This window comes from Geosmithia morbida (assembly GCF_012550715.1).
Source record: "Geosmithia morbida isolate 1262 chromosome Unknown scaffold_1, whole genome shotgun sequence".
NCBI lineage: Eukaryota > Fungi > Ascomycota > Sordariomycetes > Hypocreales > Bionectriaceae > Geosmithia > Geosmithia morbida.
Genome location: NW_023336188.1, coordinates 136,449 through 161,735, shown reverse-complemented (window position 1 = coordinate 161,735; position 25,287 = coordinate 136,449). Strand labels below are relative to the sequence as shown.

Genomic DNA, 25,287 nt, shown 5'->3' with positions numbered 1-25,287 from the left:
TACGCTCACTTGTGAGTCAAGTCTCTGTATTTTCCTTCTTCTTTCGTGGCTGCTACAGAGACATTCTTGTTCCGCTTCTTCTCATTCTCCCCCATTCTTCGTTGTCCACTTTCCTTCCTTCTTCTTTTTCCGTGTCGGTGTGTTTCGTTGTCCCGCTGCAGCATGGTCATCACCATCCACTATCACGACCGCCCGTCTTCACCATAGACCACCAACACCGTCACCACCCAACTATCCAATTCCAACCAACTCAACCAAACACACCACACACCATGGGCAACGGCCAGGGAAAGCCCGTCGACTTTTCTGGAGATGGTAAGCCGACAGATTAATCTTTCTCCTTCCTGCCCCCGCCCTGGCTCTCAGATGGGATCAGGAATCGTCATAGAAGGATTGGGGGGGGGGGGGGGGGGGGGGGGGGGGCTAGTCTGGACTTGCTCTGTGCTTGGGTACCGGACAGACGGCCCTGACGAGTATCATTCATGTACAACTTACTGATCCGCCTTCCCAGTCAATCTGAACCACTTTCGACTACTGCGCGTCGTCGGACGAGGTGCCTTTGGCAAGGTTCGCATTGTTGAGCGCAAGGATACCAACTTGGCTTTTGCTCTGAAGTACATTCGTAAAGATGAGGGTGAGCATATTCGCTTTCACTTTGGGATCAGACAAGAGGAGGAAGACAGTACTGACCAAATACAGTCGTCCGTTCCGAAAGTGTGCGGAACATTATCCGGGAACGCCGTATGCTCGAACACGTCAACCACCCGTTCATTTGCAACCTGCGCTACAGCTTCCAGGACATTGAGTACATGTACCTGGTTGTCGATCTCATGTCCGGCGGAGACCTGCGATTCCACATCTCGAGAAAGACCTTTACCGAGGAGGCTGTCCGTTTCTGGGTCGCCGAGCTGGGCTGTGCTCTGCGATATGTTCACGGTCAGAACATCATTCACCGGGACGTGAAACCCGACAATGTCCTTCTCGATGCCGACGGCCATGTCCATCTTACAGACTTTGTATGTTTACAACCCAACGGCACAAGGACAATGCACACATGCTTTCGACGCATACCCAACCGGGTCTCTTGCTAATGGCACACAACAGAATGTCGCTTCAGATATCGTACCCGGAAAGCTTCTGACCAGCAAGTCGGGTACCCTCGCCTACCTTGCCCCCGAGGTATATGCCGGAGGGGGTTATGACTTCCGCGCCGACTGGTGGTCTCTGGGAGTCTTGTTTTACGAATGCATCTACAACAAGGTCGGTCTCAACCACTTCGTTCCTCCTTCCAGAGGACAGGAACGTGGAAACTCCGTGTATAGCCAACCCGTGCTGACATCCGCCCCTAGCGTCCATTCGAGGGCAACTCGGAAAGCACCCTTAGCAGCCAGATCCAGGCCGCCAACCCGAAGTTCCCCGTCACGAACCCGCCCGTCTCGTTAGGCTGCCTGTACGCCATCGGCGCCGCACTGGAGCCCAACGCCTCGAAGCGCATGGGCCACACGTGGGAAAGCTTCACACACCACGACTTCTTCAAGGTCTTTGACTTTGAGCTCCTTGAGCAGAAGCACATAGAGCCCGTCTTCGTCCCCTCCTCCGAAAAGACCAACTTCGACGCCACCTACGACCTTGAGGAGCTGCTGCTCGAGGAGGCCCCGCTCGAGGCCCGCGCCCGCCGTCAGAAGCCTAGGGAAAAGCTCAAGGGCGACGCGTCCGAGAAGGAGATTCGCGAGGACACCCTGTACCGCATGATCGAGACCGACTTCCAACCCTTTGACTACACTGTCGCCGCATACAAGAAGTGGGTTGCTCCCAGACAGTCCGCGGAAACTTTGCCTATCCTCTTTTGCTAACATTTGTTCCCCCAGAATCACCGAAGGAACCGGCATAGCAGGAGACGAAGTCGCCCAGCAACATTTCCAGCAGCAAGGACTCGGTCCGGAAATCACCAGCGGCCAGGCTCTCACCACCAACGAGGCCACACCAGCCCCCGCCACCCCTCAGCAGCACTTCCACCAGCAGCTCGACCAGAAACAGCAGCAGATGTCCGGGGTGGATGGCCGACCCATCCGACCTCTGCGGCCCGCGCCCCCGCTCCCCACGGCCTACCAGCACCAGTACACGTCCTCGAACCGCACCTCCACGCGCGTCACCTCCCCCACCGGAGGACTCCAGGTCACCCTCGACGGAGGGGGCAGCTGGTCCGAGCTGGCCAGGCAGGACGCCACGCTCCCCTCCGACGCCAACCACGCCGCCGCCGGGGATGACGGCAAGGGAGAAGGGTCCGGCGGCATGTTTGGCTTCCTCAAGGGCAAGAAGGGGAGGACGCATTCCCCTCGTCCTAAGGAGAGGGGTGTTCTCGGAAAGGAGGGCGCCAGAGTGGTCATCGGTTAACTTTTTTTTCTCTCCTCATATTCCCTCCTCTCACATCCTTTCTTTGATCACACTGCCCCCCTCCCCCCGCGTTCATCATCATCATCATCATGATCTCTCACCACCACCCTTTTTCACAATCACTTTTTTTATACCATGCTCTTCTAGGCAAAGCTGTGCCCCGTGTGTGGTCGCTTGGAATTGATACCCGGTATATGAAGGAATTTGGTTAACGACGACATGCATCTTCAGCCTGTGTTTTTCTTATATCTTCCATCACATAGTGGCGTTTTGACTTTTTTTCCCCTCACTTTCAACTTAGCAGTCTTCATGTTTTGCTTTCACATCTGGTTGTCCTCTCACATGGTATTTCACATTTTTTACTTTTACATACGGGTCTCTTATGGTATCACCTATCTTTCACATCTGGTTCTCTTACATGGTATCACATTTTAATCTTACACACAGGTGTCACGGACAAGAGCAGGAACACACACACACATACATATATATATATGTATATACTGGAAGTACGTAATAAGCAAACAAGTATAAATAGTTTTTTTTTTATTATTATTTCCTTTTGTAAAAGCGTGGAGCAGCATACCACCACCCAGTGTGTCATGAAGTAATCGAGCATTTTATGTAGTATTTGAAGTGTATGGCAATGAGTGTGATTGATGTACATGTTAAAAAGTATTGACGGAACGCCCCGCTCCGTACGAAATATCCATGGTCCCGAAGGATCGGGAAGCCACAAAGAAACAAGCTTGTTTGAAATGAAAGAAAGAATGAGAGAAGGAAAGGGGAAAAGAGAAGTACAAGACGTGAAAAAGAGCAACTTTCTTTGATTTAAAAAAGAGGGTACGGGGGAGGGTTTTTTTTCCCTCAAAAGGAAAAAAAATACAAGACTTTGAGAAACCCTGGAAAGGGTAGAAGAAAGACAAAGAACAGCAAAAGGAAACCCGCGACGCCTCCTGATAAAACTTTCCATATGGGTCCTGAAAGAGTAAAGGACAGAAGATTGGACAAAAAGAATCATGTATGATATTGCCCCAACAAGTAAAAAAAAAAAAACGGAGAAAAAGAACATTAAGACCAAAAACAGTATGAACCGTCTGACGTAAATGCGGATATCACTCAGAACCCCTGGCGCGCGTGCGTGTGTATTACACTGGTTGATTGATTGATTTTGTTTGCTTCTTTCGTTTGCTTAATAACTGGTTCAAGCCCTAGAATTCTTACTGGCATCTCGCTTGACATGGACACCTAGTGTGCTGGCCACGCAGTCAGAAGTGGCGCCCTTGCCCATGTACTTCTTGAGAATCGTATCGAAATCATGCTCGGCAACGATGGGTCCGGTCCCAGAACACTTGGCCTTCTTGGTGAGCTCAGAGCACAGGCCGTCGAGGTCGAACTCGCCGCTCTGCGACTTGGGGCACGATTGCAGCCTTTCCCTATAGTCAGGTGTGAGTGAGACGGTCGCCGGGTGGTGTGCCGGTGCCGCCGGTCCCGAGGGTGGCGGCGTAGGTAGCGGCGTTACATACCATAGCTGGGCGCAGTTGACATTTTCCTTGCTGATGACTAGCTTGTCATCGTAGTCGTTCTTCTGCGCATCAATCTCCTCGATGAGGCTCTTCTTAGGGGCCGTATCTGCCGCGGTGGCGCCGAAATTTGGGCTCGCTGCCACGTTGTACGGTGTGAAGAAGTCGGCGTCGAGAGCGTCGTTGAAGAAGTCATCAAACGATGGGTTGTTGGACAGGACCTGGTCCTGCGTCTCGCGATAGTCGGTAAAGAGCTGCGGGTCAAAGTTACCGCCGTGCTGCTGAGCCAGCCAGTCAAAGTTGGTGCTATTGCTGTTGCCGAAGTCAACGTTGGCGAATTGTGCAAACGGCTCGTTTGACATGGACGGGTGCTCCTCGCCAATCGTCGTCATTGTGTCCATGGGCTTGGCACCAGACGGTGATTGGTTCAGGGGCTCGGGCGAGGTGCCGCACGACGAGCTAGGGACTGTGTTCGAGTGCGACGATGACGAGGGTGAGCTCGTCGCACCACCTGCACTGTAGTTTACCGAGTCGATGCTGCCTCCAGATCCATTCCTTGCCGAGCTGCTCGTCATGGACGGAGTGTAGAGCCCGTTGAATTTGCCGAAATCCTCCGGTTGTGGCGGCTGCGGCTGGGATCTCGACGTCACGCCACTCGCCTGAGACTTTGCGGGGCTCTGCGCCAGCTGGGGACTCACGGGCTGCGAGGGAGACTTCTGCTGCTTGTCCTGCTGAGGGGGGCCCGGGAGAACACCAAACTTGGGGAAGTTGAATTGAAAATTGACGTCGTTGAGGTGGTTCACCGCTGAGCTGCCAAAAGCCGCCTTTTCGGCGGCCGTAGCATTCTGGCTGGAAGATGCAGACATCCTCTGTTTGTAGTGCTTCAACTCAGTCGTCATCCGGTCGACCTGGGCGCGCAGCCTGGCATTCTCATTATTTGCAGCCTCGGAAGCCTTTGCCAGCTCATCTACCTTGGTCTCTAGGTCCTTGAGATGTTTCTCTTTGCGCTCACGGAATGCCCGCTGGGCGGCGCGGTTCTGTGCCTTGCGCTTCTATATTGGCGAGTACAGATTAGCGTTGGCCATGGAGGGTTGGTAGAATACAGGGGCCGACGTACCGAGCTCGGCTCAGACATGAGAGGCTTACGACCGGGCTTCTTGGGAACCTTGTCCGACTCATGGCGCTTCAAGTCGCCGCCTTCTTCATCGTCCTCGTCCTCTGGGTGACTCCGTTTCTCGTTGAAATCTGCGTCCGTAGAGTCGGACTTTGAGGTGTCGGCACGGTCTACCGACGTCTTGGAAGGCTCATCCATGTAGGAGAAGTCAAAGCTGCTGTCGCCCAGGTCATCGTAGTTGTAGGAGTCGAGGTAGGGGCTCTGCTCCAACGCACCGGACCGGACATCGTTCTGCTGAATGGGAGACCCCTGGAAAGAGCCGGGCGAGAGATTGAGTCGGCTTGCACTCTGGGAGGCCGGAGGCTGGTTCTTGCCAGACTCGAGGGCGGCAAAGAGGAGACTCTGCTGCTGGGGAGTTAAGAAGAGTTGAGGCGGCACGGAGCCACCGGTGCCGGCGGAGGCCATGGAGCCGGCGGAGAGGTAAAAACCCTGGGAAAAGGGGTGACGGAAAATTATGAAGGTGATATGGAGATGAAAGATGGGTCCTTCGTGGCGCGAGCAAGTGACGACGATGAATTGATCAAGGCCTCTGTCGGCTTATTCTTGTTTTCGGATTCCCGGAGTTAAGCAGAGGTGGCGATACGTGTGACTTGAAAGCGGGAGAGACAAGTCGCGAAATAGTCAAAAGAGCAGGTAGCAAGAGGAAAATAAAAATAGAAGGGTTCTCAGAGATGAAAGAATAAGAAACAGAAGGCCAAGAGATCCACGGAAAAAGTTGCTTGGACCAAAAGAAACGGGTGTCGTGTGTGGCGGGACTGGAGACTTCCCAAGCGCGAGTGCAGATATCAGAGAGGGGTCCTGGAAGCCGGGCGAATACTGAGACGGCGGGTAGAACGATGTCAGGAGATACAGATGGGGAGACCGTAAAGGCGAGAAAAAAAAACACGTCGGGTGCTTGTCTGTTCTGCAAGGGGCCGAGGGCAAAACAAAGATTCTAGCTGGTTCTGACCGATTTGCTGGGGTTAGACAACGGGGGTGTGAAAAAGTCGTGGTTCAATGACTGGGCTACGGGGAAAGTGTCTGACGATTTCTTTGGTGAATTTGTCAGCCAGGCGAAGACTCTATCAGTCAGTTTGCAGGTAATAAATAGCAGGTGGCAGGCACAGGGCGACCGGTTCAGGGGGGGGGGGGGGGGGGGGGGGGGGGGGGGGGGGGCCGAAGTGCGGGGCTCGTTTACTGGCTTGGCTGAAGGAGTGCGAATTCGAATGCATCAATAGGGACCGTACGATTCTACGACTCTCCCTTCTATCTGCACAGGTGCACAGGTACGACGTACCCACAGGTATACATGCATATCAGAGGCACGGCGGATGAATCTGATTGTCTATTGGCTAAAAGGTCGCCATGCATGACCTCTCCATTGAGCAGTGCGCCGTTGAAGTGGCTGGTTATGCCGCTATTTCTTGCCCTGTACTCCGTATGGCGTGTATCCGTACGGAGTATTAATATAATGAATACCACGTACGAGAACCACTACCCGTACCTACTCGTACAGGCAGGCAGTTTGACGTTAGCCATCCATTATCGTCGCTACCAGTGGGGGTGAACGGCCCATCGGCTGCCCCGGAGCATAGGAGCATGGATACAGTGGATGCACGAGTAAGACGGACGCCTGAGCTCCATCCCGCTGGAGGTTCCAAAAGAACCTCTCCACTGGGATTAGTGCTCACTGGGCCACCGGCACACTCGCTGCCCCAGTTGCCAATGGCCTGTCTGCCCGCTTCGCGCCTTTCGACGACGGAACGGTGATGGCAGAGCTAGAACTCGGAATTTTGCACACAGTACTAGCACTGTGTCATCCCTCTGATAGTTTTTCTCCGTGCTCAGGCTGTTTCCTCTCTATCTGTTATCTATATCGATGGGATAGCCTGATGGCCATCGGCGCCTCAATTTTCCGTAGATCGCCACCCAGCGAAGGAGCACGTGGGCCGGGCTCACTGAAAATCGTCGCTGTCGCTATATCAGCAAAGCCGTTGCCATTGACGTTAGAGCGGAGCTATACCGTGATGCGATCACATCAAAATTGTGACGCCACACTTTCGTGTGACTAATCCTACTGCTATTCTATTGCCGGTGTATGAATCATATGCCTAGAACTTCACTTTTATGTCACCGCGTCGCGCCATTGCTTACATGTCGCTATCATGCGGCCGATTCTGGCATGGGCCGTGCGAGAGGACGATCTGAGGGGTGCACCTAATGTCACAGTACGCTCGTTGCCATAACGCAGTCGATATTATAACATCCATATCCTCTAGGTCAGCCTGATCTCCAACCCTGCGAAGTGTGGGATGTCGGGAGAATGGACTGTCGGGATGGGACGGGGGTGAGCACTAACGGCGGTGATGGCTTTCAATCGCCTCCTTCACACCTTGATAGCTGCAAGGGCAAACAGAACCTGGCAAGCTGCAGGCGCAAATTTTATATTTTTACCTCTATCGGAGCGCTGTACGGGCTCACAACTCGTCTCCAACGGAAATGCTCCCGACATCAGCCTGAAGAACACTGCTTGCCAGCCAATCTTGAGGAGATGCAGACGCTGCGACTCTTCTGCATGCACGACCATCTCCGGCGTGTTGGACAGTGCCAGCATGCTACCGGTACCATAAACAATAAGGCTACATCCAGCAACCAGAAACACTGGTCAACATGCTGGTCCTCCTTAATGGAACTCGAGTTCTGCAGCAACATCGGGGGAGCTCCCGATCTAGAAGGTTTGAACACCTTCAAGCCTCGCTATGCAGTCTTACATGATAAAACTCACGCTGTGCGATTGCACAGAGTCGCCGATGTGCGCATGCATCGTTTGTATGTACATGCATACGATGGCATGAATGGCTCTATCTGGCTGTATCGCATGCACCTAAGCCACTTCCCCGCGCTGCAGGATATCCAGACATTCAACATGTCACAGGGTGAGCCACATCATACGTTCTTGCGCACTCTTCACTCTGAAGCTTACCGGGATCTCTACTACGCCCCCCATAAAGAGGCCATACCTTGCAGGCAAGGACATCTCCCACCATCTTGCAAATTCTACCTTGAAGCTCAGAGGAAACAGCTCGAGCACATCATGCCGGGGGCCAGATGTAGCAGAGGCTGACGCCTCGCCGCGTAGATGCGGCACTATAAACGATGACAACCGTGGCACACCTGCTTTCTTTAGTGACGACGCCGTCAAGGCAAGTATCTCCACTGCGACCAACCATCAAGGGCGAAAGGCTGGGCCCCTGTCCACGTTATTTAGGGACGAGTACCAGAAGGTCTTCCTACCGGCCAAGCGGGCTTTTCCGGTCCTCAAGCAGGCCCTGGAAGCCCGCAGAGTCGCCCTGGTCTCGACTGCTGACGACGAGATCCGTCTGATCCCCTTGCACGGAATCCCCGAGAGCTGGGAGGCCGTCACCGGCCAAGTCGAGGAGTACAGTGAAGAGTACCGCGGATGCATCTCGCCCAACAGTGCGTCGAAACTCGACGACGCCGATCTGGCACGCGTCAGAGACGCAGTCACCGCAGAGGACATACCGTCGGACATCACACACTTCGGCGAGGAAGGGAAGGACAGCCTGTTCGGCAGAATCGTCCGGGGCGAACAGAAGAAGTGGCGCACCTGAGACGGGCCGGAGCACATCGCCTTCCCCGCACTCTCTGGCAACACGCCGAGGCTCACCATCGTCATCCCTCACCGCAAGCTTTGGGCAGCGGCGTACTGGCGTTGTCTGACCCGGACCTCGAGGGTGTCTGCGGAGCCATGTGGGATGTGAGCCGGAAGATGAAGGCCTTCATGACTGGTATCCGAGCTATTGGTGTCATTCTAGAATGGAGATGGACTACGCTCACGCCAAGCTGATCCTCATCTCGGGACCGGTGGCTCATGCGACGACAGCGAGGCACCCTAAACCGAAGTCTAACCGGGAGCGTCTTCTCGCCGAAAGGGCCGGTGCGGTCGAGGGAAAGAGCTACAGTCTCTCCGCGAGGCCCTCACTGCCATTAATGAGTCGTCAGTCTCGGACGATGTAAGGTATGGAGATGGTCGATAGGAAGGAGACGTGAGCGGTCTACTGTTGTACGCTGCTCTGTTTTTCTTTGCTGACGAATTGCTGAACTATCGTAGATAACACTTCCTCGTTCCCGAACACTTTTCTCGTGTCCTTGGCAGGTAAAGGTCTCGCTTGGCGCCCCAAGCACTGCATCTCCAGTTGCGCGCTCATCCTTGGCCGCCCAGAGATGTATTTTCAAACCGGGCTAGGAAGTCGGGCGGTTTGCCATGCTCCTGGGACGGGGTACTCAGACGAGGGGTTGTCGGTCCGATACGTACACTCCGGAGAAGGGTGCTACAGGAACCTAAACAGAGATGCCAATAAAGTTGGGGTAGTGATGAATGAAGGAAAAAAGCGTGGTATGCGTATATCCCACAACATGCCAAGAAACCACAAGACTACTGGAATACTCCCATCCACAGGGGTTGAGAGGATTGGCCCGTACACCGAGGTTACTCACTCGCACATGAATTTAAAGTATCAACGAGGCAGCCGACCGTGGTCGAGAACGCATAGCAGTGGCGACTTGTATCGTATGGTTGGTTCAACGTCCCACAAGATGAATTTCGGGACGTATACTCGTATCTCCATAGCGCTTGCGCCACGATCTTCTCCACCTTCGGGGTCATCTGCCGCGCATTGTGTTGGATTGTCCTTTTCCGGTTGACATCCACGTTGATGAAGGGAGAGCAAGTACCCTTCAAGGTCTCCCCCGGATGATTGTTGTGGCTCACGAAATCCCTGGCCATGAAGGTGATCAGCTCATGCGAACTAACATCTGCCCGAGGGCAGATAGCCAGTTATGTTATTTCTCTTCGCACTGCTCCACGAGTTTGAGTAGGAAAGTACCGTGCTTATAGTCGAAATGAGGATGAGTGAGGGATGGAGAAGGGGAGGAGGCAAGTTCTGACATTATATGGAACGCTTTCACTTGGACGGAGTTCGGGCGATAGCAATAGGCAAGAGCAACGCGTATGTTGCAAGTATATATAGGAATTATATAGTTGATTTATATTATTCTTCGAGTGTTATAATCTAGCTAAACGGTCCCAATCTCCCGAACATTGCGCTGGTGCCTAACGCTGACTGAATCCACGATGCTTAGTTCTTGGCAAACTGCTTGTGGGACTCAGCCTTGCCCTCGTGGCCGGTCTGGTCGAGCTTGTCGCCGACGGCGTCCTTGGCAGCGGAGGCACTGCATAGAAATAGCGTGGTTAGTCATCTAGGTAATGTTGATTGGAATAGCATCATGGGAAAAGCATCATGGGAAGATGAGGGAGCGTACCGAGTGGAGAGGTTGGCGTTGTCGTCCTTGGCGACATTCTTGTTGGCCTCTTTGCTGGCCTGGGCAGAGGTGCCCTGGATAGTCTCAGAGACGTAGTTGACGGCCTGCTTAGCGGTCTCCATTGTGAAGGTTGGTAGTTGTCTGTGGAAGAGTGGTGGTGACGATTGTGGTGTGGACGGTTGCAAAGGATGAGGAGTGTAGGAAAGTTGTGATGGATGAGAGTAAAGATCCCACCTACTCAGGAGGGAAGATGATCCCCTATATATATACATGCATATTCCTCGATGGTGCTGTTTCGACTCCCCATGTGTACATGCAAAGGCATGATGTGTCCTTGAATCCCGTAAGAAGTTTGGCATGAGGCCCAGCCCGCTGAACCAATCCGATGTGATGTCACCCTGTGGATTGAACTCTAACCTTATTCTCCGTTGACTTGTCTAAAGATCGATGGTACTGCCAGTTCTCCTGGTCGGGTAACCTATTTGCCCGAAGTGATACATTATCAGAGAGATCGAGAGTTGCAGGGGGCAATCGTAGATGGTGGGAAGAGTGATCTACGTCACCATGTGGGGACATCCCCGGGCATGTTTCCGGACGTTGTGGCTGGCGCGGTGATGGGCCATGGCCCTCTCGCCCCATTACCAAGGCTCAGCAGACAAGTAGGGAGGGTCCCCTGCACCGAAACTCTCAGGACGGAAAAGCACATGATTGCCCGTATGGTTGAGAACAGGAAATAAGTTTCGCCAAGCTCTTGATTCTATTCCTCTCCCATCTGCGACCTTCTGCCGGGGCCGAGTAAGGTTCGCGTGGACCCCTCTTAGTCCCGCTAATAGTCGACTTCCCCAACCAGGGGAGCGGTCACCTGAAGAGGAGATCTCAACCTCAGCCTCTCTCCCTTCAGAAGACGGAGACGATCGTCCCATGAACCTTGTTAGTTTCGTGTTTTTGTTTCTGTTGGGGGGGGGGGGCGAGAGGGAGTCTTTTAGGCCCTCCGTTTCCGACAGTAGCCGACATGGTTGAGACATCGCAGCGGACCTCGTTTCCGGGCGACGTAGCAATTCAAGGTCCAACGTCTACATGTACTCAGCCCCTGCTTCTAGGGAATCTGGGATCCATCGGATCTTCTTCCTTCTGGGAAAGGGAATGCCTGGTGCGTGACCTTCCAACTGGCCGCTGTCGGGAGTCACTGAGCATAAACCCTAACCTAAAACCAGGAGTTCTCGATCCGGGTACCGGTGTCATCTTGTTCCCCGTCTCCGCCCGAAACAACACGAGCACATCCGGAAAATGCTCTGGGATACAAGCCCGGCCGAAAGAGGGAGAGTGGACCTTGGAAAGAGTGGAAAGGGCGCAGGTTCTCAATCAATTACACTGAGATAGGCCGGATCCAAGGCGTCAAGGTAGTTGAAGTACAAGAGCTCGCGCATCAGAAGACCATCGAGCATCAACCCCGTAGACTTGTCGATGAACGTGACATTGTTGGTCGGACAATTCGGACCGAAGGACCTGAACCTCCACACATCTTCCCACGCATCGACGCCGTCGACGCATATAAACTGTAGACGTCTCAGGCTGATGAAATTAGACGAGATGGCCTCCGAGTATTGGAAGAAGAAGAGGTCGTCGTTCTCGCACTCGAGCCGCAGACTCTGGATGTGAGCCAGGTCAGCACCGAGGTGCTGGAACTCCCTCCCTGGGAAGCCCACCGACACCGTGTCCGCCGTAAAGTTGACCCACGTGTACCGGGGGTCCGAGCCGAATGTGAAGGCCCGCCGGTAGAGGCCCGTCCTGGCGGCGTGTTCGCGTGACTCGTGGCAAGCCTGCACCATGGCCGGCGCCGGCGTCGGAGAGTACAGGTGCGTACCCTCGGTGTGATGGGGGTCCGGCCGCAGGTGCACCTCGACGATCCGGGGCTCGGCCGTCATGTCCCATATCAGGGCGCGCAGCTCGGCCGGTAGGCGGGGGAAGTAGTGGAACGCAGCCATACATCAGCCCCGGCCGCTACCGAGCCCAGCCTAGTTTTGGTGAGTTGGAAAAAGTAGGGCCCAGAGCCATGGTGTGGCCTTGGGGATGCATTGCTTCCTGGTATCTTTTGTCCTACAAGTTTATGTACCGTAGGTGGCGCGGGGAAGCTCAGGCCAAGGATCAATGGCCATTGGCCACACGCACATACACTCCCTCTCGCCGTGTTGAAGTGATCAGTGAGCGTACTATTACCAGCGGTATTACGTGATCCAGGTAGAATCCATCCATACAACATCGGCCTACATGAGCAAAAATAAAGTCTACCGAGAGGTTTATTATAGAAGAGGCTAACGATACGTGCTACATTGCCGTGATATGCACCTCGTAATTGACTGCAAGTCCAGGGTGAATGATCATGTTTAATATAGACCTGCTCGCCATCGTCCCACGTAACTACCTCCCTTACACTTTGTATAAGGTCTCATGCACGCATGCCTGACCCACGCAATCACCTTTCAACTGACTTTCCATCGAAGACAATAAATCTCGGTTATAGGCATTTTACAACATGGTGCATTTTCAAACAAGGATAAGTTCTTGGGCGCCATATCGACGGTGGAGTGGACCCTTATAAGTCGAGGAATCCGAGACACAGGTACGAGTAGATAGATGCATGTCACGTGCACGCGTATCCCTCCTCCAAAAGGCTCGTGCATTTCGGGACCCCACGCTTGGGCCCCGCGGACCTCTCAGGAGACAAAATGGGCCAACAATGGGCAGCCTTCGTCATCTGACGTTTTGAACCTGTCGACAGCCTAGTAAGTCCCAAGCGCCTTGATAGCAAGAACTCGCGACATCAGCAGACAACAAAGGCGCCACTACCTGCCCGAAATAACCAGGAACGAGAGGCCCCCGCCAGAATGGATCTCGCCTACGCCTATGACCACATCCAAGATGATGCCGAATCGAAGCAGCAAAAGGACGGCGAGTCAGGCAAGGAGGAAGCGTCGTTGAACAAGGATCTGCAGGAGGCCTACAAGTCCTTTTCCGCCAGCCCGTGGGGGAGCCGCATCGGTGGCTTTCTTGGCAACGTGGTCAAGCAGGTGTGTGATCAACGTCCGGCTCTGACCTCGGATTTTTCTTCTTTCTCATCTGCTCAAGACGGCAGCTAAGAACGGACATGACTGATGCCGTCTCCTCCAGGGCGAATCCGTCTATACCCAGGCCTCCAAGGAGTTTGCCGAAGTTGGTGAGGATGCCTCCAAGGGCTTGATCGGTCTCCGCCAGTCCCTCGTGGCCCAGACGCGCGGCCTGACGATACAGGATGTCCTACGCGGCGAACGCATGGAGGAGCAAGGGGACGGCGGCCAGGGTGAGCGGTCTGCCGATGCAGGTGGGGAGGCGGCCGGGAAGGATGGCGAGGACGCTTCCTCCGAGACGGTGCTCTCGCGCCTCCGCTCCGAGGCCGCCAAGCGTCTAAAGGACCTCCAAAAGGCCGAGGATGCGGCTGACGAGGCCCTCCTCCGCTTCGGCGGCAACATCCGGAATTTCCTGCGCGACGCCGTCAGCATTGCCCCCCCCGATAGCTCCAGTCAGGAGAGCAGCTCGTCCGTGCTTTTCGAGAGCAAGGACGCCAAGGGCAAGCGAGTCATCCACACGTCCCGCTTCGACGCCCAGCTGCACGTCATCCACACGTCGGTCGACGGCTTCACAAAGGACGCCTCGGGCCCCGAGGACAAGGACTGGTCCAAGGGTTTTGACATTGATAGCAAGACGGCCGACATCAGCGCCGATCTCGAAAAGTACCCTGACCTCCGCGCCACTATGGAGAAGCTGGTGCCCGACCAGATCCCCTACGCCGACTTCTGGAAGCGCTACTACTTCCTCAGGCACGGTATCGAGACGGCTGAGGCTAGGAGGCGCGAGCTCTTGAATGGTACGCTCTCCTCTCCTCGTATTCCTTCTTCTTTCTTCTTTCGCGCACGTATTCTATGTTGAGCTGACATGATTCTCTTTAGCTGCTTCTGCCGATGACGAGATTGGCTGGGGCGACGACTCGGATGACGAAGATGGGGACAAGGACGACTCCTCGGATGATGACGACGCTCCCGACGATGGCTCCAAGGCTGTCCCTAAGAAGCCCGCTTCCGTCACGTCGTCCACCACCATCCAGCCTGTTACCGCCGCCGCCGCCGCCGCCGCCGCACCCGCCGCCGCCGCCCCCCCCAAGGATACCCTCAAGCCCGCCGACGCTCGCGACTCCAACGACGAAAAGTCTCAGGCCGATAGCGAGGCGAGTTACGATGTTGTCGGAGCCGCGTCTGGCCTGAACAGTCAGGCTCCTAGCAGCCCCAAGGATCCCAAGAAGGCCGATGATGACAGTGACGATGACTGGGAATAAAGTGTTGCATTTTCTGGGGTCGTGTAGCATGCATTGTTTTGCATGTATCTTTGCTTCTAATCATTTTTGCGTGTTTGTCGTATACAACGGATCATTTCGGCGTCTTGGGAGGAATATGTATATGTTTTTTTTCTTCTGCTTGTTTTTTTTTTGTCTCGGCCCCTCTGTGTATGTTCGCGAACCACCAGGTGTTCTTTCCAACATGGCTCAAGATTCATTGTGACGGCCAGTATGTGTGTGTAACCCTCGAGTGCTGCGAGGGACATGTGGTATCCCTCACTCATCTCCCCCTGCTACCCAGCATATTCCTACCTCTTCTTGGTAACCTTTGTGAAGCCATCCTCATCTACCTCGGGTTCGGGCTTGGGCTGTCGGACAAGCTGCGGAGCTTCGTCCATATTCACATCGGCACCACCTTCGTCGTCGTCATCGTCGTCGTCGTCATCGTCGTCCGTCTCCCAGTCGGTATCCTGCTCGGCGTCCTCGACCCTCTTGAAGTTCTCGGTACCCTTGCCCTTGCGGTTGTTGTAGCGCTCCCTCAGGACGTCGAGCTCCTCCGTCTTTCCCTCGGTGCACTGGGCGCGCGCGCGGATGATCTGGCTGGCCACGTCGACGCTCGAGTCGTCGTCAATGTTGACCTCGAACTCCTCCATGATGTACTGCAAGAGGACCGTCTCGACGTCCTCCACGTTGGGCTCCTCGACCGTCTTCTTCTTGGGATCCGGCGGCGCATCCGTGTACTCGGCGAAGAGGTCGACGATGGCGCCGACGAGGAAGTCGCGCTTGTCGGCCGAGTCGGGCCCTCCCCAGTTGTTCTGGACGGCCAAGTTGAGGTCGGGCCACAGGTTGATGGCGTAAGCAACGGCTTGCTCAAAGTTGTATTGGCGATCCGCTATAGGCATTCGGGGATTAGCGAGTCGCCTCTTCCCTTCTTCTAATTCATCGTCCTCTTCCTCAGCACGTGCTGTATATACGTTGTACGTACCCGCAGGGGGGAGCGCTTCAGGCGCGACCGATGTAGCCATTTTGGATCCCAACGGTGTATATCGTATTACTGGTAGTATTTATGCTGTCCGATCGAGAAATCCGTCGTTTGCTGTACGACGTTATTCGCATATGGTGGGGTTCCCTTCTTTTTTTTTTTTTCTTTCCCTCCCGCTGTTGGAGGGGCAGCATCCACCCAGGCTTGTGCACACACAATTTTTTTTGCTGGTGCAACTACACATGGCCGAAAGCATCACAGCAAAAGAAAAACGAGGAAACCCACACTTTCCATTCCCCGGTGGGTGTGAGTGGGTTCATTTACCCTCAAATGGAAGCCTGCCAGGATCGGCCGAGCATCTGCGTGATTAGCACCGTCCTGTACTCCGTACCAGTGATAATAACCAGCCTGCTCGCCTGTATTCCCAGGTAGGGAGGGAGCGCTACTAGGGTCCAGCAGTAATATTACCCCGTAATAATTGAATAAATAGCACGAATGTTACGGAGTACGGAGTATTAATATTACACACCAAGTTCTTTCCACCCTGAAATTGCTCAATGTACGAGTAGGGGTCTCATCAATGACATCATTGGGCTAGCTTTCTTGGACCGGCCTCAAAAGTTAGGGAGCAAAGGACTTTTATTTTCATATTCGCTCTTCGACATCCAAACACTTAGCATTTCCCAAGTTTCATCTTCAAAGAGGTTTGCTCTATCGGCCACTGTGTGTGTCTCTCGGTGCTTGCCCCTGCTGGGCCTTTTGTGGATCGGCCACTACTCGCCACCATGCCGAAGCTCAATACCACGTCCGTGTCTATGGCAGTGACGCCAACTGTTGTCGAGACGCTCTTCTCGCATGTAAGTTTGGTTCTGATTCTCGACGTCCCATCAACCATCCTATCTCTTGCATCTCCCTTCCCTCCGAATGGCCCGTTCCTCCTCCTTTTTGCTCACCCTGGACGGCAGTATCTCAACCGCGGACCGAGAAAGGGGCTACCGACAGCACACCTATCCTACGACGAGGGCATCCACCTCATACGCACCTTCCTCGAGTTTTCGTCGCACCACACCGTTGAGGAGCTACAGGCCTTCACATCCCAGTGGGTTCCGCATCCACAATGGGTCAAGGTCGAGAACGTCACTATATCTGAGGCCAGCCTGGCTCGGGCGGCCTCCCTCCTAGAGACCCAGCTGGACGAGGATGGTATTCGCCGCGTAGGCGGCCGCAAATGGTGGCAATGGCGCCGACCAGGCACCCAGTTCGAAGCCGAGTGGATCGAGATGCGGTCCGACGCCAATGAACGCAAGAAGAATGCCGACGGCGTCGCCAACAGGGTCATGATGTACGTCCACGGGGGCGCCTACTTCTTCGGCAGCGTCGACGAGCACCGCTACCAGATGCAGAGGCATGCACGCAAACTCCAGGCCAGAGTCTTCGCTCCGCGTTACCGGCTGGCCCCTCAGTTCCCCTTCCCTTGCGGACTCCACGACTGCATCGCTTCCTATCTCCATCTGCTCGAGACGCAGGACCCGAGCCATATTGTCCTGGCGGGTGACTCTGCCGGTGGTGGCATGATCATGTCGCTGCTGTGTATCCTACGCGACCAGGGGGTTCCTCTTCCGGCAGGCGCCATCCTCATCAGCCCGTGGGTTGATCTCACCCACTCGTTCCCCAGCATCAGCCAGCCGGCCCCGCTGGATTACATCCCCGAATACGGCTTCCACCACAAGCCTTCCAAGGGGTGGCCGCCGCCGAACGAGGACGACGGCATCATGCTGAAGAACGAGGCAGCCAAGAAGAGGAAGGGCGGCAAGAGAGCGGCGAGCGGCACAGCTGAGCTGCAAGAGAAGATACAGGGCCATGTTGCGCCTCCCGATGCTGGGCCTGAGCAGGACACCAGCCAGATTGCGAGCGGCGGAATAGTCACCGACCCGGAAAAGCTCCTGACAGTCACGATTGATGGCGAGGAGGTCAGGATCAAGGATCAAATTCAACTCTATACCACAAATGAGCTGCTGGACCACCCGCTCGTGAGCCCAGTCCTGCAGCCCACCCTAGGCGGACTACCGCCGCTCCTCATCATGACTGGCGGTGGCGAGATCCTGCGTGATGAGCAGATCTACCTAGCTCACAAGTGCGCACATCCAGAGAAGTACGCCCCTCCCGCCGGTAGGCTGGATGAAAAGGGTCGCGAGCTGTTGGCCACGTACGAGCCTACGGATGTACAGCTTCAGGTGTGGGACGACCTCTGCCACGTTGCGCCGACACTGAGCTTCACTCGCCCGGCAAAGTTCATGTACAGGTCAGCGGCGCAGTTTGGAGCTTGGTGTCTCGCAAGGGCGCAGAAGCTTGATATCAAGATCATCGACGACGATCTCACATCCGAGTCTTCAAGCTCCGATGAGGCCTCCGACCATGAGCCGCAATCTAGGAGGGCTGAAAGGCAGCAGGGCCAGCGCTCACAGGACCAGGACGATGGCGAGGTTGGCAAGGCTGGCGATCCCCTGCCCAAGTTCAAGGACCACATGATTCGCCAAAGAGTCGACCGTCACGGTGTGACGTTCCCCCTGGCCAAGGAGGAGGATCTCCAGGCGTGTTGCGTGCCGAGCCACCAGGTTGGCAGCATCAGGGAGGCCCAGGTGCAGAAGTGGCTGACGGCTAAGCGCCGATGGGACACCAAATACTCTGGCACCAAGGCCAAGGTGTACAAGAAGATTATCGACGACATGGCTGTCGGCTATGTGGAGATCCCCGGGGAGTCTCCACCGCCGAGCGCCTTGGTCGGGCGGTGGAGAGTCGATACAAAGGATAAGACGACCAAGACGAAGCAGATCAAGAGTCTAGGCCTGGCCGTCTGGTCGCTATGGGGATCCAGGTACGACGAGGCCGCCGTGGAGCGCCAGCGCAACGCTGACCCGGAGGGCCAGAAGGGCACAGTCGTCGACAAGGAGCACGGCGAGGGAGCACGGTCGTTCGGGGACATTACAACGCAGGAACCGGCCACGACGATGCCAGACAACAGCCATTCGCGAGGAACTGAAGCCACTAGCATCGCTGGGGGAGAGGAGGAGAAGCAGCAATGGGCCCCCACGGATAGCACCGAGGAGACCACGCCCGTATCCGATCTCCTCGCTAGGCGGAGACGGAAGGAGGCCGAGTCGGCCGCCGCGGATCCCTACTCGCTCCTCCCGAACGCCAACACGGGAGCAACGGGGAAGCGTCCGTTCATCGAGGGCATCGCCATGCCGTTCACCATCAAGAAGGAAGCCGACACGGCGAGTATGGTGACCCTGAACTCAAGCATGAGCCCGGCTCTAACGGGTGCCTTCAGTCCGGCCCCGAGGAACTCGGGAGGTGATAATGCTATGGACCGGTAACAGTCCTGACGATGCCCAAGCCCAATCGACCGCTGCCTCTTAGAAAACTTGAAGATGACGCAGACGCACTCCTCCCCCCTCTCTTCTTCGTTCCTGTTTTGGGAACATGTGAAGAAAACGTAGGTAGTGTCAGTATTAGCCAGCACCATGGTGGTAGACAGTTTGTTTTGTGTGTCTGTACCCTCACTTGGATATCGATGCCCTTTTGTTATTTTTAAAGTAAAATACAGGTAATATACATAACCATCATACAACTGGAGTCCCTTCCCCCAGTCGTGACTGCAAATCCAAGCTGCGCGTCCTTTGATACGCCCGTTTTTCAATCGTGGTGGTGGTTCGTGTTCCCTTCTTTCTCGGGAGGTTGTGGTGATTATGCGGCGGGTGGTATTGACCGGTAGGTTGGATGGAGCAGCTTTCAGTCGACACCGTTGTATCGCTTCCACTGCTCGACGTAGAAGTAAGGGTCCTGAGGGCCCTTCTCGAGGCCCTTGTAGCTGCCCGGCGAAGCCCTGACTTGCTTGCTCACAAAAGGCGTGAGCTGTGACAGTGGTAGTAGGGTCAGCACACATCTGCGTGAATGCGCGCACCAGGAGGGGGGAGTCTCCCAGGCATAAAGGAAGAAGGTCGGAATGCGAGAATACCTTGAAGTCCTTGAGGTTCTCGGGAACGGCATAGGTCCGGACCTTGTCCCATTCGATCACGTATCCTCCGTACTTTGTGTGGCGACCCATCGATCCGGTGCGGTTACCCTTGTAGAATCCGCGGCCGACATCCTTGGTCGTGAGCTTCAGGTGGCGGTATTTGCCGACCGACAGGGCTTGCGTAGGTCTCATGGTCGCGATCAGGGTCGAAGCTGTGATGGTATATGATTTCGGATCTTCCAAGCAGACACTCGCCGGGAACGATGGCTTCAATCGATTTTTGGGAGAGAGCCGCGCCGGAAGAATTTCGGGAGAATGCATTACCTCTCCCCCCCCCCCCCCCCCCCCCCCCTTGGCGCGTTAGTAGCTTTGTTACAGGGGCTTGCTGTCCCCACACTGTGGCCTGGTGGGCCTTTCGAGTACATCGCGGGCGAGTCTACGGGCCACCCCATGTGAGAGCAGGGACTCGAGAGTTGTAATATGTGCCGTTGCTTGGACATGGGATACACATTTTTGAATCAACGACGGTCATCCGGGGGTATCATCGTGCGCGGGACTGCCTAGCCCACCTTATTGCCTACGCACACGCGCACACGCACACGCACACGCACGCACACACATACATGTATATGCACATGCCACTCTTCTTTTTTTTTTCTTCTTGAAAAAAGAAAATCCAGCTGAAGAGCAGATACAGTGTAGTGAATTCGGGTCGAGGAGGGGCAGACAAAGAGAAAGAAAGCTACGCTGCAAGCTAACCGCCATAGACCGAAAAGAACAACAACGGATTTCGAAAAAGCCCATGTCCGCGACGACGGCAACACTGCCGACCTCCCAACTATGGATGCCTATCCCGACGGGAGCCTGGATCACAATGTTCCCCTCTTGGTCGTGTCCGGCCTGAATAGCAGCGCTCCCCAACCGCCGCTGGGGGGCGAACTCAAGGACCAGGGCATCTTGGTCCGCTCAGCACTCCCGCCGGTCGAGACGAGAGAGGCCGCCTTTGTCGAGCAGTACTTGGACAAGGTCAATGAGAGGGGGAGGTCGTGGGTCGCGGTACGGACCGACGAGCCGTACAGGTTTCGTGTCAAGACGGTGGGCAGGGTATGCGACAGATGAGATCCTTTCCCCTGGTGCTTCCGTTCCCCTCTGGCTTACCCGTCTTCTCTTTCCTTCCTTCTTCTTTTCCCCTCTTGACAGTCATTTCTCCTCCCGCCGCGATTATCTCCCCTCCCCGAATCTTCCGACCAGATTTCCTCCCCGCCAGTGCTGCATTCGCCCTTCTCGCCGCTGAGCCATGTCTCGTCCACGTACCCCGACGGCCTCATCGATGCGCAGTGGATCAAGAAGCACCAGGAGTTTGTCCCCGGCATCCTGCTGTGCTTCTACACCATCTCGACCGACCCCACGACGACGACCCTCCAAGACAACCGCCTCAAGGCCGACATCGCCAGCATGAAGAACACCCTGACCAACTCGGGCTACAGGACGAGGCTGGCCGTGGCGCTGCTGACCGACGAGGACAGCACCCCGGCTACGCAGTCGATGGGCCTGCAAGATAGGCTCGAAAATATCCGGCGGGGCTCGGGCCTCGACCCCAAGTCTCTCTTCTACATCCCGCCCCAGGAGAGCCCGGCGGAGCTGAAGGCAGTGGTTGATGGCATCCTGTCTGCCCTCGACATGACTGCCCTGGAATACTACCGCGATCTGGGAAGGCATGCCAGGAAGAAGCGTTCGCGCGGCATAGCACCCCAGCCAACCGTCCCTCCCACCACGGGAACGTCGCGCACGCTGTCGCTTTCCGGCTGGAATTTCCGGTACGACTTCAAGTCGGCCGTCCTGGGCGAGTTCCGCCAGGAATACGAGCCCGCCCTCAAGTCGTATGAGCAGGCATACGATGGGCTTCTCGGGGAGGATGTCATCGAGGCCGTCCCCAGCTGGAACCCGCGGTGGAACGAGGCGCGCATCTTAGCCGACGTCATCGCCATCCGCTGCCTGCGCATCTACATGTGGCTGGATCAGACTACCCTGGCTGTGAGGAAGTGGCAGTCCCATCGCGACCGCATTGCTGATCTCGTGGAGCGCCTGGGTCGAGGCACCGACAATTATGGGTGGGAGGCCTTTGAGGCACGTTGGGCCCTGATCATGGCGCAGCTCATGGACAGGATTGAGCTGCGGCCCGGCATCGATCCGTCGTCAGATGCGCCTTTCCTCCCCGCCGAGAAGGACGTCGTTGGGGACCGCCTACATCCCTGGGAGCTGCTACATCACAAGGGCTACTGGTACCGCATAGCTGCGCGCCACCTCGACGCCCGGCGAAGACTGGCCCGCACAATACCCGATGAAGACCGTGTAGAGCCCCGATCGGGCGCGGCCCAGAACGCATCGGCGGGCTCATCCTACAACTACGACACATATCTGTGCCCGAAGCCCTACGAGGAACTGCCTCTGGACGGCGCGGGCGTGAATCATTCCCAGCTCATCCTCGACTGTCTCATACCCGCCAGATCGCAGTTCCAGGCGCGGAAGCAGCTGCGAACGGCGGCTGAGATATCTCTTGACTGCGCCAAGGAGATGGAGCGCATGAAGTCGTGGAAGGAGGTCCTGGCGGTACTCCGCCCACTCTGGGAGGATGGATCTTTTCGCTCAGAGGGCTGGGTGCAGATTGCCGAGGACATGTGCTGGCTGATGAGGCGGGCAGCTGTCGAGGAAGGGCGCGGAGAGCTCGTAGTGGCCCTTGACTGGGAGCTTATGAACAAGAGTAAGCGGTTTCCGCCCTGACACTTCCAGCCTCGTCTCGCTAACAACCTACGTCCAGAGTTCAGGCGGCGTCCACAATGGCACTACGATCTATCCAAATCGCTCGATGGCATCGAAATGCCGAACAAACCCTCGATCAGCCTTTCGGACACTGAAGTACCGTCCTTTGTCGACGCAGCCTTCTTGTTCCGTAACAAAGAGAGCAAGGCTGGCCAACGCTGCGCGTGCCAGTTGATTCTCACCTCGCAAGCCTTCCCGGATGCGACGCCCATCACCTTGAAAGACGTGCAGGTCGAGTTTGAGGGCAGTCTCAGACCGATCGTCCTCGAACATGCAGCGTCACAAGCGGTGACCACCGAGGGACGCACAGCAAAATCGACGACAGCACTCAAGGAATGTTTCGAAGACGAGTCGGCAGATGGCCTACCGTCGATACTCCGAGGGAAGTGCGACTTGACTCTACAACCATTGCAGACACGCGTGTTCGAGATGTCGATACCGCTGAGAGAAGCAGGCGAAGTCTCAACCTCGTCAGTCCGGTTATCATTCGGCTCTGAGAAGTTTGACATGGACTACAAGATGAATCTCGATTCGCACTCCGCCCCTGGATGGTTCGCAAATGCATCTACCAAGCCCAAACATCCCCGGTCGAATGCACATGTCCTCCAGGTGCAGCCGCGTCCTCCAAAGGTGGATATCAGAGTGGTGGATCTGCTGAACCAGTATTACGCAAACGAGGAGATTGAGCTGCACATCCAAATCCACAATGCCGAGGACGAGGCGGCAACGATCAAGCTCGACACCCACCTGTTTGGCAAGACACTCCCCGGATTCACCGCGGTAGCAGACATTGAGGACGGGGAAAGGAAGGCAGGCCCAGGGCAGGAGGAGTCTAGAGCTGCAGGGCTTCCTCTGGGACGTGTGGAGAGCTCATCGACCATGGACGTGAGGCTCAAGATCGATCCGACAGACATGCCCACTACGTACGACGTGCACCTCCGGGCGCTATACCACCTCGAGTCGGACCCGGCCACGCCCATAATGCAGCTGCTGCCGGTGCAGATCAATGTGGCGAGCGCATTTGAGGCCAACTACAGCCTCATGCCCCGTCTGCATCCTGACCCATGGCCAAGCCTGTTTGACTACGAGAATGTGCCGACAGAGACGGGCGACGAGGAGCAGAGGGCAGTGCAAGGCCTGGCACAGAACTGGAGTCTGGCGTGCCACTATGCGTCGTTTGCCACCGAGGACGTCAAGGTGGTCGGGATGCGGATGAAGGTGCTGTCGGGGTCGAAATACGCACGCTGCCACGTCACGGATGGACCCGACTTCTCATCTCAGGTGGTGTCACCAAAGGTGATGCACGAGGCGCACTTCAACATGACGGCGCAGAGGCTGAGCCTAGACGACCGCCACCCCGTAATTGTAGAGCTCGGCGTCGAAATCCAGTGGCAACGGCTGGGCGATCCCGAACGACCGACCAACACGACCACGATGGTGGCAGGGCAGTACCCCATACTGGGCAGCGAACCACGCGTGCTGGCGTCTGTGTTTGACGAGACGACGACGACAACGTCCCACAACGACGAGGGTGGCTCCGACTCCGACGACGATGACAGACAGCTGATGCTGCACCTCGAAATTACCATCGAGAACCCCTCGAACCACTTCCTCACCTTCGGGCTCACCATGGAACCGAGCGACGAGTTTGCCTTTTCCGGTGCGAAGCAGACGTCGCTGCACCTGCTGCCCATGTCGCGACGGAGCACGACGTACAGGCTCCTGCCGCTCGTCAGGGGTACGTTTATCAGGCCGGGGCTCGTCGTGAGGGATAAGTACTTCCAGAAGGTTCTGAGGATCATACCCACCCAGGGCATGAAGCTGGACAAGGAAGGATTGCTGATTTGGGTCCCACCGGAAGATGAGGGCGATGACGAAGAGGAACAGGAAGGGGAGAACTCTGGTCCGGCAGAATGAGTCAGTCTGGCCAAGGAGGGGAGGGGGACACATTCTAGACGATACAACATATGACATCTCACAAGAGTTCCTTTCTGGTCTATGTCAGTGACGAGGAATTACCAGTCGGACGATAGGGGCCAAGACCAAGTAGACGTTAATGGAATTTTATTATTGATTTTTTTTTTTTTTGAAAAAAAAAAGTCCAGTTCAGACAAACTGCCTCAACCCAGCACCATGTCAATGAAACGTATTATAGGAAAACGTCCGTGTCGTGAGATTTGGAGTGGCAGAAGCGATGCACTCAATCATATATATATATATGCAGTGTCTGTCTCCTCTATACGTCCATACCATGGACGTCAAACTGACCAATACTTGTTGAGTCTCTCGTCATGCCGCACACACAGGCACACAAACATATATATGCCAATATGGATATCTTTGGTGTTACAGCACTGCACTTCCGGGCCATCCAAAGTGGCATTGCCGTGCAGTTGGGCATCGAGGTACTGCTCCTGACCCTTAGTAACGTCGCCATGTATTACATCCTATCCGGCGAAGTCATCCACCTCACCGGCCACTACGCAGCGGCACCTCCCAGGTCAACAGTTGCCCCCGAGAAGATGAAGGGGCGTAACCGCCCATGACTCGGTCTCGGGTGCGTACAGGACCGGTCTGCGCAAGGACGTACTACATATTGCTCGCCTGCGCGGCCCACTGACGTTCATCGCGTCTCTGGGTCTTCGGTGAAAGTTTGAACAAGAAGACGGGAGATACGCAAAAGAACCC

General features: G+C 55.6%; 10 protein-coding genes across 10 annotated transcripts; 5 read left to right on the top strand and 5 right to left on the bottom strand.

Moving 5' to 3' along the window:
- Window positions 1-272: 272 nt before the first annotated feature.
- Window positions 273-2,394, top strand: GMORB2_0817 (uncharacterized protein; the record flags this gene model as incomplete). Its single annotated transcript, XM_035462801.1, has 3 exons — window positions 273-296; window positions 1,350-1,819; window positions 1,869-2,394. The coding sequence occupies 3 exons, from the start codon at window positions 273-275 to the stop codon at window positions 2,392-2,394; spliced, it is 1,020 nt and encodes a 339-aa protein (XP_035324225.1).
- Window positions 2,395-3,598: 1,204 nt separating this feature from the next.
- GMORB2_0816 (uncharacterized protein) lies at window positions 3,599-5,496 on the bottom strand (the record flags this gene model as incomplete). Its single annotated transcript, XM_035462800.1, has 2 exons — window positions 3,599-4,969; window positions 5,035-5,496. The coding sequence occupies 2 exons, from the start codon at window positions 5,494-5,496 to the stop codon at window positions 3,599-3,601; spliced, it is 1,833 nt and encodes a 610-aa protein (XP_035324224.1).
- A 2,425-nt stretch (window positions 5,497-7,921) lies between these two features.
- GMORB2_0815 (HIT domain) lies at window positions 7,922-8,702 on the top strand (the record flags this gene model as incomplete). The annotated part of the gene is made up of 2 exons (XM_035462799.1): window positions 7,922-8,006; window positions 8,098-8,702. The coding sequence occupies 2 exons, from the start codon at window positions 7,922-7,924 to the stop codon at window positions 8,700-8,702; spliced, it is 690 nt and encodes a 229-aa protein (XP_035324223.1).
- A 1,527-nt stretch (window positions 8,703-10,229) lies between these two features.
- Window positions 10,230-10,535, bottom strand: GMORB2_0814 (Protein of unknown function (DUF2823); the record flags this gene model as incomplete). Its single annotated transcript, XM_035462798.1, has 2 exons — window positions 10,230-10,323; window positions 10,414-10,535. The coding sequence occupies 2 exons, from the start codon at window positions 10,533-10,535 to the stop codon at window positions 10,230-10,232; spliced, it is 216 nt and encodes a 71-aa protein (XP_035324222.1).
- A 1,236-nt stretch (window positions 10,536-11,771) lies between these two features.
- Window positions 11,772-12,398, bottom strand: GMORB2_0813 (uncharacterized protein; the record flags this gene model as incomplete). The annotated part of the gene is made up of 1 exon (XM_035462797.1): window positions 11,772-12,398. The coding sequence occupies one exon, from the start codon at window positions 12,396-12,398 to the stop codon at window positions 11,772-11,774; it is 627 nt and encodes a 208-aa protein (XP_035324221.1).
- Window positions 12,399-13,298: 900 nt separating this feature from the next.
- On the top strand, window positions 13,299-14,779 carry GMORB2_0812 (BSD protein; the record flags this gene model as incomplete). Its single annotated transcript, XM_035462796.1, has 3 exons — window positions 13,299-13,481; window positions 13,582-14,314; window positions 14,397-14,779. 3 exons carry the CDS (start codon window positions 13,299-13,301, stop codon window positions 14,777-14,779), a joined length of 1,299 nt encoding a protein of 432 aa, XP_035324220.1.
- A 308-nt stretch (window positions 14,780-15,087) lies between these two features.
- On the bottom strand, window positions 15,088-15,804 carry GMORB2_0811 (pre-rRNA-processing protein TSR2; the record flags this gene model as incomplete). The annotated part of the gene is made up of 1 exon (XM_035462795.1): window positions 15,088-15,804. The coding sequence occupies one exon, from the start codon at window positions 15,802-15,804 to the stop codon at window positions 15,088-15,090; it is 717 nt and encodes a 238-aa protein (XP_035324219.1).
- Window positions 15,805-16,546: 742 nt separating this feature from the next.
- Window positions 16,547-19,138, top strand: GMORB2_0810 (Acetyl esterase/lipase; the record flags this gene model as incomplete). The annotated part of the gene is made up of 1 exon (XM_035462794.1): window positions 16,547-19,138. One exon carries the CDS (start codon window positions 16,547-16,549, stop codon window positions 19,136-19,138), a length of 2,592 nt encoding a protein of 863 aa, XP_035324218.1.
- A 415-nt stretch (window positions 19,139-19,553) lies between these two features.
- GMORB2_0809 (large subunit ribosomal protein L41) lies at window positions 19,554-19,971 on the bottom strand (the record flags this gene model as incomplete). The annotated part of the gene is made up of 2 exons (XM_035462793.1): window positions 19,554-19,676; window positions 19,780-19,971. The coding sequence occupies 2 exons, from the start codon at window positions 19,969-19,971 to the stop codon at window positions 19,554-19,556; spliced, it is 315 nt and encodes a 104-aa protein (XP_035324217.1).
- A 648-nt stretch (window positions 19,972-20,619) lies between these two features.
- On the top strand, window positions 20,620-24,516 carry GMORB2_0808 (trafficking protein particle complex subunit 11; the record flags this gene model as incomplete). The annotated part of the gene is made up of 3 exons (XM_035462792.1): window positions 20,620-20,883; window positions 20,980-22,540; window positions 22,598-24,516. The coding sequence occupies 3 exons, from the start codon at window positions 20,620-20,622 to the stop codon at window positions 24,514-24,516; spliced, it is 3,744 nt and encodes a 1,247-aa protein (XP_035324216.1).
- Window positions 24,517-25,287: the final 771 nt, after the last annotated feature.